The sequence below is a fragment of the Vanellus vanellus genome (assembly GCF_965231255.1).
Source record: "Vanellus vanellus genome assembly, chromosome: 3".
Taxonomy (NCBI): Eukaryota; Metazoa; Chordata; class Aves; order Charadriiformes; family Charadriidae; genus Vanellus; species Vanellus vanellus.
Window position 1 is genome coordinate 121,596,685 of NC_138907.1, and position 20,342 is coordinate 121,617,026.

Here is a 20,342-nt window from a genome sequence, read left to right on the forward strand (position 1 = left end):
GAAGCAGAGTATCAAAGCTGATGCTCTACAAAAGTGTGCTTAAGACATCAGCATTAGGTGTATGAGGTCAAGAAAATGTGACTGCTAGGTCCCATTTTGTTGAAAGCAACGAACAGAAAACTTGTGCCAGAACAGCCAAGGAAAGAAAGTTTGGCAAGCTGTTCATAGCCATGGAGGCTTTGGAGCACAGTGGGATGTGGTATCTGGAGAGGGTTTAGCAGTGGAGCCATAATCATATCTGTGTTCGGTTTTTCAGATTTTCAGGATTTGGTAGTTCATCAGATTAGTTTTTGAAGCTGTTTGCAAGGTTGGAGCTAATCAATGAGACACTGGCATGCAGGCAACACAGATCCAGGCATTTTTCTTACCTAGTTTCTCCACAGCTTCCACGCACACACTGGGATACATGCCCACTCTGTAAGCAGCAACAAGGATGAAAGTCTTTGTCTTCACAACTATCAGGCCTCCATCTGGCTAGATAATACAGAAAATTGGTGTAAGGTTAAAAGGTTCTAAAAATATGCACATGTGTACACAATGCCTTACAACTTGGGCTAATTACAGGCATTTTCTTTGCCAATACCTATCTTCTTGGGAAAAAAAAAAGGCAAATACTATCTCAATGTCTAAGCCAGGACACAGAAAAACAGCAACAGTGCATGTTTTGAAGACTGCTGACTATTAAAGCAAGTCAGTCAAATGCTTTATTATATTGCCTATTCTCACTTCCATTGATTAATGTATTATTGCACAGCATTTCAAAGAAGTGTTATCCGAGTGCTCAATGTCATATGCAAAAGCATTGATAAATGCAAATAAAATAACTAATATTTACATGAAAGCATGCCCAGTGTTTTATGAACCCTGACTCCCAAACTCTGCCTCACTCATTTGTAACAAGGAATGGAAAAAGATGTTGCCAAGTATTGCATTTTTCTGAAACAGGATCCAGGTTTCAGAGCTGCTCAGCCTCTTCTGCAAGTTGCTTTGCTCATTTCAGGATGGATTTACTGGGGAGAAGAAAAATTAAGAAGACTCCAGTAACAACCAGTTGGATGTGCTTACTTTAGATTGTGTGACTTGGCAGTAGTAACAAAATTCTGCCATCCTGAGCATGGCTGGATGCAAGCATGTCCTCAGTTTCTGTACTTCATAGGTGAATTACTGAGGCTGGAGTCCCATAAGGCGAGTAGGCTGTCAAACAAGGTCGTGCTCACCTGTGTCTCTCCCCCAACCCAGTTACCTGTTCCCGCTACCTTATTCTGGCCCTGGGCTTGCCAGGCCCTCCTATTCCCTGATTAATCCATTAATGTGGCAAGAAACCAAGCCAGAAAAAAAATGCAGTGATGAGGTTTTTTCTGTATTAGGGAGATGAACTGATTCAAAGGAGAACGTGACGAGCACTGCAGCTGGTGTTAGGGAAATGAATGGTGTTACCCACTAAATTTGTATTATACAGCTGACACTTTTTTGTACTCTACATCGACTTCGTTCCACACCTGCTGGGAAGGTGATACGGAGAGAAAGAAAGAAAGAAGCATGTGAAAGCTTTCTGCTAGTGTTACAGTATTCATGTAATCAGGCAGTGAGGGAAGGAAGTAGGAAATCTCCAGATTTCTCAGGATGGCCATAGCTCTTGTCAACGTACATTTTGAAGATAGATGGAATGCTCATCCGCACGGACACATTTATAGTACTTCTCCTTGAAGCAGAGTCCTCCCCTTCTAACTTGCAATAAGTTCTTGTAGAAAGCGTAGATAAGGTTTAAAGCATTCTCTGGTGGCACCTGTGTTAGTAAAACACAATGTTATGGACCAAAAATGCAAGTCTTTGCTACGGTGAACTGCTTTGCACCCTCCCACTTTCTTTGATAGTTCACTAAAAATTATGATGTAAAAAAATATTTTATAAAAATCTGCCTGGCTTTGAAACTAGACCTAGTTTTGTGTACAGTCCACTAGATTTTCAAAGTCTCATTTGAAACAATCTGCTTAATCTGTGATTACTATCTGTGGGGACTGAGGCAAAAGAAGGGTTAAGTGTGGTAGAACTAATAGGGAGGAATAAGCAGCTGCAGCACTGTTTTGGCAGACGAAGAAGTTGTGTGAAGCTATTCCCTAGATAAGGAGGTGCTGCTCACAGGGAAGAGAGATTCCCTTTTCGGTGGGAACATGATCTTTTAGAGTACGTGATGGTGTAAACAAGTAAAGTAGAAAATTACTGGCCTTGGTAGAAAAGCATATAAAGAGCATGCTTGCTTAATAAAACGGATTTCAATCCTGCATATTGGAGTCCGTGTCTTTCAGTCGCCACAAATGGTGACCCCGACGTGATGCTAAGGAAGAAGACGACTGGAAATAGTCGTGGGGACGGAGCTCAGTGAAGCTGAAGACAGCGGGCAGAGCTGTTGACGGATCCGGACCATACTTAAGAAGACACCTGTAGTAGGTGAGCCACTGGGGACATAGGAGGGAAGTCTGGTCGTCCCGACAGCAACAACTATCTGTGTAGTCCCATTAATCAGTGACACTTCTCTAAGTAGGCAATGCACCCCATGGCGACCAGACCCTTCTGTTAAAGGCAATATAGGGTAGGACACAGCCTTCCCTGGGCTTGCACAGAGCTCACCCAAGGATGCCAATTTCAAATACTCGTAGTGTAACCTTTAGCAACTGCAGGAGACAAGATCATCACACCTCAATGGAGCAGTGCACACAAGTCACAAATCTATTCATGTCGATGAGCTCTTGGGCTCAGTGTATGTGTAAGTGGGTCACTGGTTTGGCAGATTTATATTCAGCTGGTTGGATGAGATGATCCAATGATCCCTTCTGGCCTGAAGTTCTTTCAAGTCAGTGGAGCTGGTGACACTTTACACCTTCTGAGGACTTTGCTCTGGACCTCAGAATATAATCTGCTGTGCTAAAGAGACAGCAGGCTGGCATCTCTAAAACCTGTGATTTATATTAAATTTCATTTACATATCAAAGATGATGTCACTATTACCTCATGGACAGATGACTCTGCTGAGAATCTGCCCCCAGGGACGGAGTTATTTTAACAAGAGCTTCATCTTTTGAACACATTTTTCTGAGAATCCCAAGGGTAGCAACATGTACCCCTGGAAAAACTGCCTGGAAATGTTTCAGAGCTGGTATCATGGGGATTAGGAGAGGAAGTGGTACCTTCCAATGACATAAGGATGACACTGGTGTGGGGAGCATTTCTGAGCACCTAGAGAGTTCACAGACTGTGTCAGGGAGTGCACATTAGTTTTGCCATATAACATGCTATGAACAGAAGTGCTATTGTTCTGCTGTTTATCAGCTGATGGACAATGAAAACAGATAAGCTACATCTATACCAGAAAATGTAAGGTGCCAAGGAGCAGTTCTGAGTAATGTCAGAACAGTCCAGGTACAGTTTTGGCCTGGGCCCGCAAGCACTTTCCCAAACAATTCCCAGGCACAGTTTGCAAAATTAGAATGGCCCAGGACTGCTCGCCACAGGCAACCTGGTACAGCCATCCTGCTTGAGGTTATAGTATGGGCACAGGTTATTCCACACCAGCAGGTCTTGGTGCCAGGGAATGGACCTACGTACATCTGCTTTACCAGTGGAATCATTGAGTGCAAAGTAGTTAAAAACAACTCCTTCAAAATGCCAGTTAAATTTCATCTTTCTTCCAAAAATCAAAGATGTGAAATTAGCAATCATCTTTGCAAGTTAGCCTCTCAACACAGCAGCTAGGCTGTGCCTGTGTAACTCGGGCTCCAAGGCTGAAAGAAGCAAGTGTATTTAATAGAGCACAGCACTTCCTGCCATTATCACTACTTTGTGCTCTAGATTCCCAGAGTTTCTACCTCTGCTGTCACTTCCCAGGGTGCTCTTTGATCTCTTACATTAAAGCCAAAGGTTGATGCACAGACTTTCCTTTCCTTTATGTCGATGATAGCTGCGTTTTCCACATGCTCTGTTCTGATAAGACTGTCATTCAGCAAAGCCTGCAGTTGGTCCATTTTCCTTCTGTTCTGTAAAAAGAAATAGATGTATAAATGTTCATCCCCCTTCCCTTTTATACTAGAAAACAGATCTTCCTCCAAGTGAAAATCAGGAGTTTTGGCAGAAGTAATGATAGGCCTCAGAGAAGCAAAATAACAAAACAAAAATCCTAAAAACAAAATAGCAGCAGAATAGACCAGCAGGAAACTGGTCACCTTTCTCAGAAAGGCCATAAAAGTCCAGTTACTTTTTTATAGTGTAAGTATGTCTGGGTTCTTTTTTCCTGGCACTTAATTTTCCTCTTACTAAGGAAACAGCCCACAGTGAAAACACTAAGAAATGAAATAAAAGTTGCTACAACCATCAGATCAGAGCAGAAATAGGGAGGTTGGGGGTGATTTCTGGGACAGGCTTGACCCAAACCAAAAATTATTTTCTTTTTTAAATGGTCAGCGCTAACATGGTTATTGTTAGGTCTCTGGGTCACTGCGACAACACTGGGGTGCTGCTTGGAAATAAACCTTACATTTCTCTCATGTGAGGTTGTCTGCATAAGTAGCAACAAGAAAAGTTCGATGATGATTAAATCTTCAGAGAATTGCCCATAGGCATCTTGTTTACTTCAATCCTGGCCAGCTACTAGATGGTGGCAAAAATTGCAGGCCTGCAGTTCTCTTTGTGCCATTGTGCTCAAATCATTAGTAGAAAAGTAGTGTTTTCTTATCACTAGAGTAAAGCCACCTTATAAACCAGATTTAAGTTTAAATTTTAATTTCATGAAGTCAGTATTACACAGTAACATATGAAATCTCGTAATATAATTTAGTAAACTAACTCTAGATAAACTCTGTGGCTTTATTGCTACATAACCTAGGAGGGTTTGTTTTACTTGAGGGTATTGGAAAAGACATTAATGCTGCAATTAAAGCTATCAGGCTTATCCGACAGTGTCATGAATGGCCTGTCGTAAAGACATCAGGCTGGAGCATTTATTATTAATTCCTGAGCAGTGAGGACGGATGTGAATTATAACCCAAGCAGGAATGAGAGGCGGTGCGGTTAGGGGTGCGTGCAGGCCCCAAGCACCACAAGGAGCCTGGCAGAAGGCCGCAAAGCCTCGCCACGGCGGGGCTGGGCCCCACGGCCCCTGCTGACGCCCTTCCCCGGGCAGCCCCTCCGCTTTCTGCCCCCTCGCCAAGGCGGTTCCACGGGCCGAGGCAGCTCCGCCGCCCGTAGGAGCAACCCTCGGCTTCTACCTCACGGAGGGAGAAAAGCGCTCGGCTGCCTCTCACCTGCCCTGGAGGCCGGCTGTCCTCGCTCCTGATTGGCTCCCTCGCCCAGGCGCTCCCTTTCTGATTGGCGGAAAGGCCTACCCGTGGCCGCGGGGGCCAGGGGAGGGCTCTCGGTTCGGGTTGCCATGGCAGCGGGAAGACGCTGGGCGGCCGGCAGCGGAGGGATCCGGCCGCGCCTCAGCCCCGCTTCGTCCCGCCGCTGCCCAGGACGGCCGCTGTATGTCCCGGCCCTGCAGCCGGGGATCCGGATCGCTGACCCCAGTGACAGTCCCTCCTCTTCCCGAGAGGCTGGGGGTGGTGGGGGAGGGAGTATTTTCTCCGGCGGAAGGACACGGAGGGGCGGAGTGAAACGATTTGAAGTGCCCGGGGAGGGGGGCGTCGCCATCTTCTTTGTGGTGGGGTTGTGGCTACCACCGCACCACTTCCCGCCTCCCCTGGGGCCTCCCGGGGCCTCGCCGGAACCGGTGAGGGGTCCCCGGCACGGCGGTGTGTCGGTACGGGCGAACGCGGGGCCCTGCTGCTGCCATCGCCTCCCTTCGGGCCTGTGGGACCCGCTTCGGGGCTGGGCAGGGTGCGGGTCAGGCCCAGCCTTTCTCTCTCACCGGGGTTGGCCCATCGCTGCCTCTGAGGTGGAGGGAAGAGGCCTGTGGGTCCTCTGGACGTGTGCACCTTACCTGTTCGCATTCACAAACTACTAGATTCTGCTCACAGAGCTGCGCTGTTTGCTCTAGAGGCTGGTTCTCTCCTCATGCTCTGTCCTGGCATCTGAGAGCATCAGAGGGGGCTAAGCCCGCTGTGCTTGCAATGGGTGACGTACATGTATGCTGAGGAGATGGCAATACGTAAGCCTACGGGCATGGCCCATGTAAAGGTTTTTGTCAGAAAGGGGCTTTTGAGAGGACTGAAGCTTGTGTAGGGATACTGACTTTTTGTGACAGAAATGCTAAAAATATGTCTTCTCAAAGCTGTTGCTAAGACTCGTGTTTGGGCAGAGACTGAATTTTAGCAGATGGGTGTTTGGGGAAGAATGTTGTACTTGACTGAACAGGGCTTGTGAAGCAAGAGAAACCGGTCTTTAAAACAATTACAAAGCTGTATTGCTGACTGCAAAGTAGAATGCAGGTGTATCTAGCAAGACATTTTAGGCAGGGTTATTCTCAGGTCCTAGTACAGAACAGCCAACCCGCTCATGGGGTTTAGCACTTGTGGGCACAACTGTTAGATTAACTTCAAATCTTGTTTTATCTGTTCAGACCTTGGAAATCCTTTACTGTGTTTCTGTCCCAACATGAGATTAAACTAAGACTTTTAAGAACTGCCAAAGAGCTGGTGTCTCATACAAGAGGGCTCTGCCTTTGCGGAGTTGACATCTCATAGCAAGATTCCAAACAAAATGGAAAAAGTCTTAATGCTAGTTACTGAAAACAGGTGGAAAGGAGGCTAGTGTGGGGTTGATTTGTTTTGTAAACTTAGAAAATATTAAAATATATATTTTCCTCATCTTAAGCTTGTCCAGGGATTTACGGCATCCCTATCTCAGAACAAAACTGCTTTGAGTGGAAGGAAATCTGCAAAAGATGGCCTGAAGCAGGAGTCCGTGGCACCATTGTAGATAGGTGGGATATATTGCTCATAGGAAGGTGTTTTTACTTGCTAATACTAAATTTGTAGCACGTCAGGTATCCAGATCTTCTTAAGTCCTCACTGTTTGCCCGTTTATTTTATATCAGAAATTAGTTCAGTGCTAATCAGGGTGCGCTTACTGTTACTTATCCATGTAAGTAGTATAGTGCACAGTCTCCTTAAATTGGTTGTTGCAGGATAAAGAGTAAACTGTGAGAATCCTTTGCCTGCTCCTAAGAGACCACAAGGTCTGATATGCTTTACATCATTCCTTGGAACTTAGACTTGGGCTGTCTGGAAAAAGGGGAGATAGTTTTCAGAGCAGGGAACTTCTCAGAGGGAATATCAGCCTTCATGGCAGGCACAACATTGTGGAAGCAACAGGGCATATGTAGACAAAAAAAAAATAATCTACATCTCCAGGTGGAGAGAGGCAAGTTGCCTGCTTTCCAGATCGTGTAGTAGTGTCCTAATTGTAAGCCCGTATTTTACTCTGCATCTTTTGTGTCCTCTATACAGAGAAGGCAGGAAATCATGTTAGAGGAAGTTCCACAGTACTAAGGCTAGTATATATTTCTAGTTTTGGAAGCTGTCTTACACGGGCTGAAAAAAATATAGTAGAGGATTGGGATGTTGTGACCTATTCCACTGTGAATCTTTTAGTTTTCCTTGTGTCTGATGAAATAACAGAAATCTCGCAAAGTTATGCTGGAGGGAAGGAAAGTCCTTGATATGTGCATTACATTGGCTTTTTTCCCTTCCTTTGTCCTGGATTATATGGCAGAAGTGAGGATTTTGCTTTTATAGAAGCAGTTGGAGTGAAGGACACGAGGTTGCAAATTTGAGGAAGGAAATTTTCAAAACTTGAATGGGCGAGGCCCTGAGCAATCTTGTCTATGAGGTTAGCTGTTCTTTAAGTAGGCAGCGGGACCAGATGACCTCCAGAGGCCCCTTCCAAAGTATGCTTTCCTGTGGTTTCTGACTTTCGGTTGGAAAAGACAGATAAGCGTTTCTGTGAGGAGGCAGGAATATCCAGGCAGATGTGTCTGTCAGTGGATAAGAGCAGGGAATATGAAATGAAACAAATAAAGTTGTGGATTAAAGACTTCACCGTGAACCAGGGATAAGAGATTTGAATCTGCAGTCTAGAGAAGTCAGTTGGGAGCCAGGTAGTATCACTACCTGGCCGGGTTGGACAGAATAAATTCTTAACAGTTGTCTTGTACAAAAAAAAGTTGTCATCTTGTACAGATACCTGATTCAGAGAGTCTTTGTAGATTCTTTTAACTAGATGTTGCCAAAAATAATTGAAAAACAGTTGTTTTTTTTTTTTCGTAGCTGAAAGATTTGGCTGAAGAATGTGGAGGTCAGTAACTCTGCAGGTGTAAGCTTTTCTTTTGGTCCACTCTTTACCTAAGTAATTTTGTGACTACATCATTTCCTGGAAGCAGTGTGTCTCCAGTAAATCTGAAACAGGTTTAAATGGTGGTTCCTGTAAAGGGCATTTTGCCTCTGTGGTCCTACTGTCTCTGTGTTATAAGTCGATCCAAATATACTGGTGTACATACAATAGAGGAGATGGAATTTCCTGGCTGGTATGCAGAGTTAGTGCTTCAGCATAAGCTTCATCTGGTACAACTAACTTTAAAAACCACTAAAATGCAACCATCCCTATGGTGGAATGTAGCGGTTATTTGAAAGTGACTTTTATGTAGTTGAAAAAGGCACAAAGGAAAGAAGTAAAAGTCAGGAGATGGAATTTGATAACTGATGTTTTCAAAGCTGACAAGCATTCTGGAATAATTTGTGAATCACTTTTTTCTTTGAAACAAAATGTACTATCCGTTGCTCATGGACATGAAAACAGTTACTATCAGAGAGATTAACTGACTATAAACCTGATACTTCATCTCTCAGTTTAACTTACTGTGATTGGAAAATGCTGCTGGTAGAATTCCTTTTGAGATTTATTTCATTGTTTGGTGGGAATTGTAGGAAAACTAGATTTTTTCTGTTCATACAATAGTTTTATATGGCTTTGAATGTTATGTTTCTCACAGACTAGTCCAACAATGTGTACTGTGAATAGCTCAGACGCTACCTGGCTACTAAGACTTAAGTGTCCAAGACCTGTGAGAGAATGTGATCAGCAAAAGCCTTGGCAGGTGAGTGCCTCTATACTTTCCTTCAGCTGTACTGTGAAAAATCAAAGTTCAGGACACATGAAACCAGTATCTGTAACTGGGATCCCAGGATATATGGATGTAATTGAGCTCCTGTCTTGGAATTGGCCACCTAATAGCCACTGAAGTTCTAGACAGTGATCTGGTCTGTCTGTCTGCTCTCCAGGACTGCCATCCCCAGCATGTGCCTGAATTCATTAGTTATAATAGACATTCCTCCTACTTTGGAGGAATGTCTCTGTGCTTTTGTCCCTCCCTCCTTGACATGCTCAGTAATGTGCATTACAGGAAGATGTGTGTGCTGTCCTTCTGTCCAGAGGAAGCCCAAAGTCAATGCTGGTCAGCAGTGTTAGTACATTCAGAAAGGATATCGCAGCCTGCCTTACGTGTATGCATGAGTAGGCTGCTGACTCAGTAAGTGGCAGTCTGGTATTACAAGAGGTGCTTAAACTGTGAGTGGGTAGGATTGAACATACTTGTGTGTCTTTCTTTGAAGAAGCATGCCCAAACTATTAAAATCATGGCTCTAAATTGGGGTATCCCAATCTCCATTGTTTCTGTTTCATCTGTGTGAAATGTTCTCCATCTCCTGCCCTGAAGTATTCCTGAGAAGTGCTACAAGGATGCTTTGTTGTACTTCCTGCACAGAAATAACGAGGTTTGCAAGGCAGCACGGTGTGAAGATGTTCAGTGAACTTCTTACTGTTCTGTCCCAGTTTGTAGCTTGATTGTGGGTCCTAGACGAGAACCTGATCTTTATGAAGCAGGTTGGATTTTTATGCAGACCTTTTCCTTTTATTTTTTTTACATTTATCCGGAGGTTCTCCTTGACACCAGCAGAGAGTGGCCCAGCAAACTTCTGTTGTGCAAAGGTATGAGTGGAAAAATGAAATGGAATGGAAGGTATGAAGGGAGGATTGAAAAATGGTTATATGCAAAGTCCTGTAAAATCTGAGATATGGGGAACAAAAAACTCTGGAAATAGCAGTCCAATGGGTTTTATTGAGCCCTTGCATTCTTTTGAGGTAGCTTTATTGACTTCCGTGCAATTTGTGGAACAGTTTCCCATAAAACCTTAAACAATCTTGTGACTACTTAGAATCATAGACTCAAAGAACAGCCTGGGCTGGAAGGGACCTTGAAAGATCATCTGGTCCAGCCTTTTGTGGGAAAGAGATACTAGATGAGATTATCTAGCACCCTGTCCAGTTGCATCTTGAAAACCTGTGGTGACGGGGACTCAACCACATCCCTGGGGAAGTTGTTCCAGTGAATGGTTGATCTCACTGTAAAAAAATTCTTTCTTATATTAAGATTAAACCTCTCCCAGTGCAACTTGTACTTGTTGCGTCTTGTCTTCTCCATGTGGCTTCCTGTGAAGAGAGAGCCTCCATCTTCTTTGTAGCCATCCTGTCAGTACTGGCATACTGTGATGAGGTTCCCTCTGAGCCTTCTCCAGGGGGAAGAGAACTAATTCCTTCAGTCAAAGGAGACCTAACTCTTTTGGTTCTGTAAGGATTCTTCAGATGCGCATCATCTTGAAGCAAAACCTGTCACCTATTCATCAATGTGTGTTCTCAGTATGTTCTGCTGGCTGTTCTTCTCAGCTGGAGAGATGGCCTGGTGCTGGTGCTGTTAAGGTACTAGTTTTAGAATGATTCTGTGATTATGTGAAGTAGATCTGTCAGGTATAATGCAACATGCCAGTTGTTTCAAATAGTAGGATGAAAGGGTCTTAAAACACGCCAGAAATTTAGATTTCCCCTTTCTCATTTGTTTTGGTTTGTTTTGGTTTGGTTTTTTTTTGTTGTTGTTTTTTTTGTTTTTTTTTTTTATACTGCTTGTTTTCTACCTGCTTACTCTCATGTATGATGTCCTGCTCATCTCTGGGTAAGAAGCCTGTTGGAGTGTGGAGCTGGTCAATGGGGTCAAGGCAGACGCGACTGGAAACTACACTGTTTATTTGGATTAAAAATTAATATTAAGCACAGGTAGTCTCAGGCTAGTTTTCCATTCTGTGCATCAAATGCATTCCTTGAGTCTTGTGCTGCCACTGGCGTGGTAGGCTTGTGCAAAAATGCCATGGCTGTAGCTCAGTTTTTAAATGGCACAAGAAGGCTGCAGCAGGGATGGGTCTGAATTCATCTATGGAAAACATGGGAGGTAGCCAGCAGGTCAAACAGATGAAATATGAATGTTTCAGCCCTGCCTCTGGCTTCGGTCGAAGCAAAACCAGGTCACTTTTCTACCAACTTCTGCTGGTATAAAAAATTAGTATGGATATACTGAAACTGATTTAAACTTTTAGTGATACCTAAGCTGGCATTAGCATCCGTGCAATTCTTGTGAAATGCTAACTTAAAAGCGATGGCAATCATACGACGCACTAGCTGAGCCTTATTTCTCAGTTGGGACAGGCTGTGAGCGTGTCGTATTGTCCTGGTTTGAGGTAAAACAGAACCAATTTTGTTCAGTAACTTCGCTTCTTAGCTGGGCCTCTTCTAACTACTGAAATTAGCAAAGCAGCTAATGCGATAATTTGTTAAGCTGTAGGAACTCAGTTGTATGCCTGTTCTCTTAGGCTGAGCTGGTGCAAGTGAAGCAAGTTCCTATCAGTGTCTAAATTGAGGGTTAGTCCCAGAAGGCAGAATGGATTGTGAATTTGTTTTCGCTTAAATGACATGGTCTGTCTAAAACAGGTTGTGTTTTAGTTTCCTGCATTGCAACTTACCTCCTGAATTTTTGACATAATGCTGTAAAGCTGGTAATTTTTTTTTGTAGTGGATTCTTCAAGATAGATTTTGCTGTGGAATTAAAATTCTTTGTAAAGTTGTTGCTTATAAAAGCTGCTGATTGACTCATGAAGACAAGATCCCTCTGGTTAACCCACGAAGTTGGTCCTGCCTGATCACAGGGGAGATACCCCAATTGCATGTGTGTTCTAATCTTGCCTGGAGGGACTCCATCCCCTAATGACAGATTAATTTGTTCTGTATTGCTTGTGCTTGTTGGCTGCAGTGCAGGAGTTGCAGCTAATAAGCCACACGTTATAAGGTGTTACCTGTTTAACAATAAAATTGACAACAGCAGCGCATTGCAAAGGCTATTTTCTTAAATCATGTTTTGGTGTGCTGATATTCACAATGCTGGCAACAGTTTCTCCCTATTCTGATCTTCAAAAAGAGTAAGAGGAGAGCTTGGTTGATGTCACAACAGTAACTGAGATTTAAAATGCAGACCAATTCATGAGCAGAGGCAGCAGCGAGGCAGTTTCCTGCTTTGGAGGGTTTTTTTCTCGTGATCTTTCCTCTTACATTTCACTGTTTTCCTCTATTTTTCCTTTTATAGTTTTACTAATACCTCATCATGGTTTTAATTTGCTTGATTCCTATTTATATAGTGTTGCTGTATCTGTATTGAAAATGAAGGTGTGGAGAGATGCCTGTTGCTCATGTGAGCAACAGTGGCAAGGAGCAAGTGGTGGTGTGGTCACGGTGGGAAGCAACCAAGGAGGTGTATGTTCTGGTCCCACTGAACATGTACCTTCCAGTTTTTCCAACACTCCTCTGTTGCTACATTTAAGCTAACGATTCAGAGCAAGTCTTGCAAGGATTTGCCTGCCTGTGCAAGCTGACAAGCTGCCATCTGGGTTATGGTATAATGTGTCTATAATCACAACACAAGTAATTATTTTGAATACAAAGGTAATTCTAACTCTTAATCTAGTCCTGCTTTTACTTCATGTGGTTTTTTGATGTTTTGTTAGGCAGCACCTGATGAAAGCCGAGACATCATTGCTTCTGCTCAGCACATCTTGGACGGAGAAAATTATTTTGTGAGGGTAAGAAGTGATAGCTGTTCTCTCACTTGCTATGTGCTTTCCTGCATGTCAGTGTTTTTTCTCTCCATCAGTGATTTATGATAACACATCAGTTGGTATTCTTGGAAAACTAAATTCTGGCCTCCTCAGTCTCCTCAGGATATCCCTATGAGTGCATGGGGGTAGGACTGAAGTGGTAAGCCTAAATATGAGCTTAGGAATTGTCTGTCTTTGACTTACCTGCCTGTTTGCACCTAACTTTTGTTCTGTGGGTGTGATCAGATGGTGATGGTGGGCCTGTGAATAAAGGGCGCGAGGGCTGATCTGATCTAGCAGAGTGCCAGTGCTGCAGGGAGAAGGTCCTTCTCCTGCTGCATGTCTTGCACAGTCTGGTGTTTATATCAGACCCCTGCTCTGAAGTGATTTCAGCTCACTAACCTCATGGGAGAAAGTGAATGATTTTCTGCCAGTCTTGCACTACATCTTAAGCATTAGAGTCTGAATGCCAGAGCTCATTCAAGGGAGAGCTTGGAAACAAGTGGTGGGAATTGGAGAGAGGGAGGAGCAGAAAGAAGGGCTGGAAAACAGGGCCCTTGCAGCAGTGGCCAGTCAGATCAGGTCAGCCAAGCTGCGTAGCTTCACCCATGGACTCTTTAATGTGGTTGGCCAATAGGTTGCATGGCTTTTATTTTCTGTTTCTTTCTTAGGAGGTGGACAGGTATTTGAGGCACAATGATTTCTTAAATCTGAGAAAGAAGGAGATCTTGTACAAGAAGTGGCTTGAGGATGTTTCAGAGCCACTGCTGCAGAAAATTCAGAACAAAATGGATAGCCAGTCGAGTGAAGAAATACGGAAAAGGAAAGAACAACAACACTCTCTCTATTTAAACTACTGTAATAAGAAGGTATCAACGAGAAATAAATTTCTGTCATGGAGAGGGTTGCATACAGGGTTGTGTGGACAAGATCAGCAGTTTAGCTGTTATTTCTGGTTCAGTTGAGTAGCCTGGAGTTCAGATATGCCTTACCTGTTACTTATTCTTCTCAAGAACATCTGTAATGATGACATATGTTACAGCTGTTTAGATTCACCATCAGAGATGAACAATAACATCGTTTGGTGCAGTGAGCATGTGTTGGAGTCTGACTATGGTGAAACACCATATTGTGGTGGGTTTCCCTCTGTGAGCCAAACCATTTAGAGGCAAAACCTGTGAGCTGAAACCAAAGGCTGAGTCTGTGACCAGGGAGTGGACTGCACTCTCATGTCTCAGGAGTTCAGCTAGAGCAGTACTGCAGTGTATTGGCAGAGCACGAGTGAAACAATTTCATGGCCTTGGATGCTACTGATCAAGCTTTATAAAAGAAAAAAAGGTGGGAACGAGGAAACAGCAACAATTTTCTTAAGTCTGCCTGCAGGTGAATAGACCTGACTCATTGATTCTGTAGTTCCGTGTATTTCAGTACTCGTAAAAATTGCAGTCACTGTGGGAAATAGTTGCTGGTTTTCTTGATTTTGCCCTGAATTTCACACCACTGTTGAGTATCAGATCCCATGACTCAACTTTCTGCGTCTCAGGAATAGGTATATAAAGCAATAAGAGCAGTTATGTCATCTGCCACAAATAGAATAGTATTTTACATAGAGCAGGCTTTTGTTGTCAGTGGAAACCACTGCACAGTGGAGTTATGAGACTGTAAACAAGCTTCCCATCCAGAAATGAAAATATCATGGGAGCTGTGGTGTTTTAATGAGAGAAAATGGTCTCTTTTTCAAAGGTCTGATGTGAAAGACCCATGCATTTAAACTGCACATAATGACAAAGAACTGAACTCCTGGGATTTAGTATATGTTGGGTGCACTGTACGCATCTGGGTCTGCATCAGTCCATCTTGCAAGCTTCTGTGTCAGGTCAGGACTTTGCTGGGTGTCCTCCAAAAGCAATGGCTGGGTGTCCTTCTCCCTGAGCAAGCACAGCGGCAGTGGTCAGCCTCCACCTTTTCTCCTTGCTCTGTGATATTGGCTCCATCATAAGCACGTCTGAAAAGCAGGCTGAAGCCCTTCAGAGTAACAGGACAGTTAATTTGCATAGTTTGCATTAATTGTGGTAGCATATGATATATTTTCTAGAACTTAAGGTACTTATGTGTATTGGTTAATATACCAACTTCTAGCCATGTTTTTCCACACACCCCGCCCCCCTTCTTTTTGTCCATTTTCTCTTGCTCTCTTCCCTGCTATTAGGTTTCCCCTTGTCCTGTTACCCAGATCACCTCACTTTCCTGTGTCTCTGTCACCAGTCTGTTCCCCCTTTCCATATCTGTTCTTCTTCCTCCAGTCTCTCCTCTTGCTCTCTTTCTCTCTCTAGTCAACCCTTTTACTCCATCCCCAAGTCTTCCTGTTTTGCCCCTCTTTCTTCTGTCAGACTCCCCAGTGCTGTATGTCCCTCTCCTTGTTGATTCTGATGATTCCTCCAAGTTCTCCACTGTCCTTTGCTTTCCAAAGCTGCCTTCTCCCCCTTTCCTCCACTCTCTCCCCCCCCCTAACACTTTCTCTCCTCGCTATCCTTATAGGTTCCTCCATCTCGGTCTTTCTGTCAGCTCACGTTCTGCCTCCTTTTTCATGCTATCTGAGCCTTCCTCCTTTACCCCCCTTCCTTGACTCTCCATTGTTCCAATGATCTGCTCATATGTTGTTTTTTTTTTTTTTTTTTCCTTAAATCTGCCTCCTTTTCACCCTCGTTTTCACCTCCTCCTTACCCCTAGTCCCAGAGACATGGACTACAGATGGTTGATCATAGCAGGAAGATGGCAGCAGCTCTACTTTTCTTCTGGCACCGGCAGAAGTGCCATGCTGCAGCCTGCAAGGAGGGGGAAGTTTCCCTGGCCTCTGTTGCTGCTGTGTTAGCCACAACTCAGCTTCTGGTAGTCCAGAATATTGTAGGCATTGTGTGCTGAAATGCTGCAGAGTAAGAGACCCTTCTGACTCGTTTTTGAGAGCAGGCTGTTGCTCTGCTTTCTGCCGAGGGGTGTGTGAGTGATAATACACGGACTGCATGAAGGGATCAAACATGGGTGTGCTGCGCAGCACCTAGCACAATCGACTGAGGTCTCAGCACATACTGTAATGGGGTGATATGTAATAATAAACCAAGGGGTGGCACTAAAACTCTGCAAATTGAGGCATGTTAAGACTTAAGGCTTTCCAGGGACAGAAACAGGAGACGGTGAGTGCAGCTGCTGCGTGCTCTGTGGTGAATTGCCAGATCCTGGGGAGCAGAGGCCCGAGCAGAGGCCGCAGTGTTCATGCTCAGCAGTAGCTCCAGCCCCAGAGCTGCCCAGGTGCCTTACGAGTGTCTGGGAACAGCACAGGCCCTTGAGGCCTGGCTCACTCACCCATGTCGGCACCTTTGACACAGTGATCTCTTAAACCTGCTGCAGATCCCACTTTTTTAGGTTTAGACTCATTTTGCAGCACTCCTGAACCATCCACGTTAAAGTATGTTTTTTCAACTCTCAGCTTGAAATCACATCCACAGATTGCCAAAAAGAACTGTGTAGGGCTGAGACCTAGAGGGCCATGGCCTGAATGCTCCCTTTTCTTCCTGGGGACCCCTGGAGAATTGTCTGCACAAGAAAGCTGAAAAACTTCATTTGCAAGTTTATGGAAGAATAACTGAGGGTAGTGGGGAGAAGTATTTTATATGCTTGCCCTGTTCTTACTATTCTTAGGGCATCACTTGTGGCCTCTGTTCTTGTTATGGTTTAAGGAACCCACAACAATTTATTGTTGTTCAGACAATTATTCTATCACCTGATGACCCCTCCCCACACAGGAAGGGGAATCGGGACAAACAAGGAAACTTGAGGGTTGAAATATAAACAGATTTAATAGAATAAGACTAAATAATTAACGTTAATAATACTAAAGAACCAATATTGATACCGATACCAATATAAAATATACACAGATTGTACTCAGCCAATTCTATCAGTAGGAAGCTGTGCACTCCCAGCAGGCGACAGCAAATGTGGGACACTGTGAGTGCTACAGCTTCAGGAGGAAGGGAAGGGCTCAGGGGTCTGGCACTGGGGCAAGAAGCTCTCAGGATCACAGCCATCAAGGGAGGGAGAACTCCTCAGCAAACTTTCTAATTTATATTGAATATGACATTCATGGTATGAAATAATCCTGTTGGCCAGCTTGGGTCAAGTGCCTGGGTCTCACTCCGCCTCATCCCTGCATGTGGCTAACTCAAAAACACTGAGACCTTGAAAACCACATACCATAGCTATCAATAAAGTAAATATTTTCACAAATTCAGACACTATAGTCTTCTAAAAGTGCAGTTTTCCCAAGCATTAGAAGAGAAATTAGTCCTGTGTTGCTCAAACCAGGACTGTTTGTTTGTTCTTTTTACTTACATGTTTTGTCATCTGTACAGCTTTTATTTGATGCAGTTTAGGTATGTCCTGGCTTATTGGCTGAAAACAGTGTATTATAATTTGGAGAAAAATGGTTGTAATGCATCCAGATTTGGTCAGTGTGTTGACCTCAGTATCTGTTCAGCTTCTTGAGAGCCTGTTTGATCTGGTGTTCTTTGGTCTTGGCATCAATAGTGAATGCCAAGTGGTGGTACGTGCTGTTCCCCAGCTAACTGGTCATAGGGAACTTGAACTGCAGAATATGAAGTTTGTTGCAGGCAGAGTTCTTGATGAGGTGGAGCTGTGGTCTGGACCATTAGGTACTTACTCCTATATATAGATAGACAAGCATGCTCATGACCTAGACTTGGAGCTCGCATCTCACAGACTAGTAACTTGCCTAGGGCTATGGCTCAGTCACTTCTTTTTTTCTTTTCTTTCTAATATCTGTTTCCTTTTCAGTCAAAACATTTTCCCTTGAATGACATTTCCATTTTTCTTGACTGCCCTAGTTGTGATTAGCATTTCAGCCTGTAATTATTTTTGGATGCTTCATGAAATCATTTATTATGTATTTATGGCTATGATAAATTAAAATGGATGGAGGAATTTTCCTGTTAAACTTCAGTCACCTTCCTTCTGAGGTGCAGCATGTGAAAATTCATGAGTCCTTTCCTTCACCACCTCTGGTGCTGTGTTCCTGCCATGCCTGGCTGTGTATTACCTAGGCTGGCTGCTCTCTTACTATTTGTTTTATAACTAATAGCTTCTGAGACCTAACCCGCTGCCTGCTTCTCCCACAGGACTATGTGGCTTTGGAAACTTATGACCCATCAGAGTATGATCCGCTCTTCCTGAAGATGTGTACAGACTGCTGGAAGGTGTGATGGTTATTTATGCTATGAGGTTTAGAGGCACCCTTTGACCAGCAGGAAATTAATGGTTAGAGAGGTGCAGAACGTGTTACCGATGTGCTGCTATGGGACTGGTGTTGAGCAACACATTCTAGTTTTATGAACTGAACAAATAGGGGTCCCAGCTCCTACTGCATTTAAGCCCAAGAGTGTTTGAACATAGTTTTCACTGGGAGCATGGTTTGGATCCATACTAAGCCCAGATTTGGAAGCACAGTAGGGAATGGAAGGGGGGAGGTTAGTCTTCCTCATCTCAAATTCATTGTGGCAGTGTGGGAAGTGTCCCGTCTAACAAGGGTTGGGGAGTTCCCCGACAGGCTGGGTGTCTGCTCTGTAGAAGGAAATAATCTGACAGCGCAGATGATCTTTACAGAAGTTCACTCAAATGCACCAAAGACTTGGGTACCTAGTAGAAGAGTTGAGGAAGATTCAAACAAAAATCCATGAAGTGCAATTCTCTAAATCCCTTCTGGATGCTGTGGGCACTTGGCAGTTATGAGGACTGAGCTGATACTTCATTGCAATGTGCCACACAGGGTTCATCAAGATCAACTGCTTACAGGACATCAAATCGCATGTTTGTGGACTAACTTTGTGGCAGAGTTGTTGAATGCCTTATGGCCTGCCTTAGGAGCTGAGATGCTCAGTGTTTCTCAGGCCACTCAGGTCTGCACCTCATGTTTTTATTCATAAAAAATTAAGTTGATGTTCCTTCCCTCCTAACTAACGGTACCTTGACTTTGGTCTTTGAGACTCTTTGACAAAGTGCTTGTGTTGGTGCATAAGCATGAAATAACTGTCTCTTGTCACAGGTTTCAATACCAACTTTACAGGATCCTCTGTTAAAAGACATTCAAAAGAAGTTTACTGAGACAGGCATTATCAAGCAGTGTGAGACAGGTATATTAAACAATTGGTATCCCTTGGAAGTGTTTCATACTGGGCGGGCCATCCTTGCTTGTGACAGTAGATCCTCACGCGAAGCACTGTTTACTTTCCTGCCAGGAAGACCGTGCTCTACCAGAGAGCTGAATGAACTCAGTAAAGCAGAACTGCCACTGCTTCCTTTGAGCCGGCAACGTATGGATGCAGTTGAGTGGCTGAAGATACCACACGCCTACATTGCTAGTGACGTCCACCAGATGAAGAGGTAAGAGCTAATGTGTTTATTGAGAGGTAGCACAATAGCTACAGCAGATGAGGTGGTTGTAGCTGTTTTCCTGCTTGGCTGCATAGCAGAGTATTTGCTAAACTTAAATGTCATGGTGAATTCTGCTTTGTTGTGTATTTTTCCTGAGAAGGGAGTGTTGGTGAAGGGAAAGCCTTCAGGTATGGAGTGGACAGCAGGAGGTATTGAAGTAGAACATTGCTGGTCAAGCTGAGCCTTGAAATAAAGTGGCTTTTGGTGGGCTGTTTCCTGCATTTTCTGCATGCAGGCTGGCTGCCAGCCCCATAGGTCAAGCCATGGAATATCTCCTGGGTGGTTTACGGGAAGATCTGAAAGGATTTAGTGTTCATACTTGCTTTGGGGTTGGGTTTTTTTTTTGCCATTAGTTTCTAGACTTTGGGAGCAGAGGGAGGTCACTCTTGTATCACAGACTGGTTGAGGTTGGAAGGGACCTCTGAAAGTCATCTTGTCCAACCCCTCCTGCTGAAGCAGGGCCATCTAGAGCCAGCTGCCCAGGACCGTGTCCAGATGGCTTTTGAATATCTCCAAGGATGGAGACTTCACAAACTCTCTGGGCAACCTGTGCCAGTGGTCTGCACCTTCACAGTAGGAAAGTGTTTCCTGATATTCAGAGGAACCCTCCTGTGTTCCAGTTTGTGCCCATTGCCTCTCATCCTGTCACTGGGCACCACTGAAAAGAGCCTGGCTCTGTCCTCTTTGTATCTTCCCTTCAGGTATTTGTACAGGTATTGATGAGATCCCCCTGAGCCTTCTCTTCTCCAGGCTAAACTGTCCCAGCTCTCATGGCCAAGAGTGTCCTCAACTCGTGTCCTTTGACCGTTGTGATATTGTGTGCATCCTGGCTCAAGCCATGAGACTGGCACTATAAAGAAGTGGCTTGCACTGAGGGAGCTA

General features: G+C 44.1%; 1 protein-coding gene across 1 annotated transcript; it reads left to right on the plus strand.

Moving 5' to 3' along the window:
• Positions 1-8,989: 8,989 nt before the first annotated feature.
• FAM228B (family with sequence similarity 228 member B) lies at positions 8,990-20,316 on the plus strand (the record flags this gene model as incomplete). Its single annotated transcript, XM_082480759.1, has 7 exons — positions 8,990-9,082; positions 12,867-12,941; positions 13,628-13,825; positions 18,149-18,226; positions 19,072-19,159; positions 19,265-19,409; positions 20,211-20,316. 7 exons carry the CDS (start codon positions 8,990-8,992, stop codon positions 20,314-20,316), a joined length of 783 nt encoding a protein of 260 aa, XP_082336885.1.
• Positions 20,317-20,342: the final 26 nt, after the last annotated feature.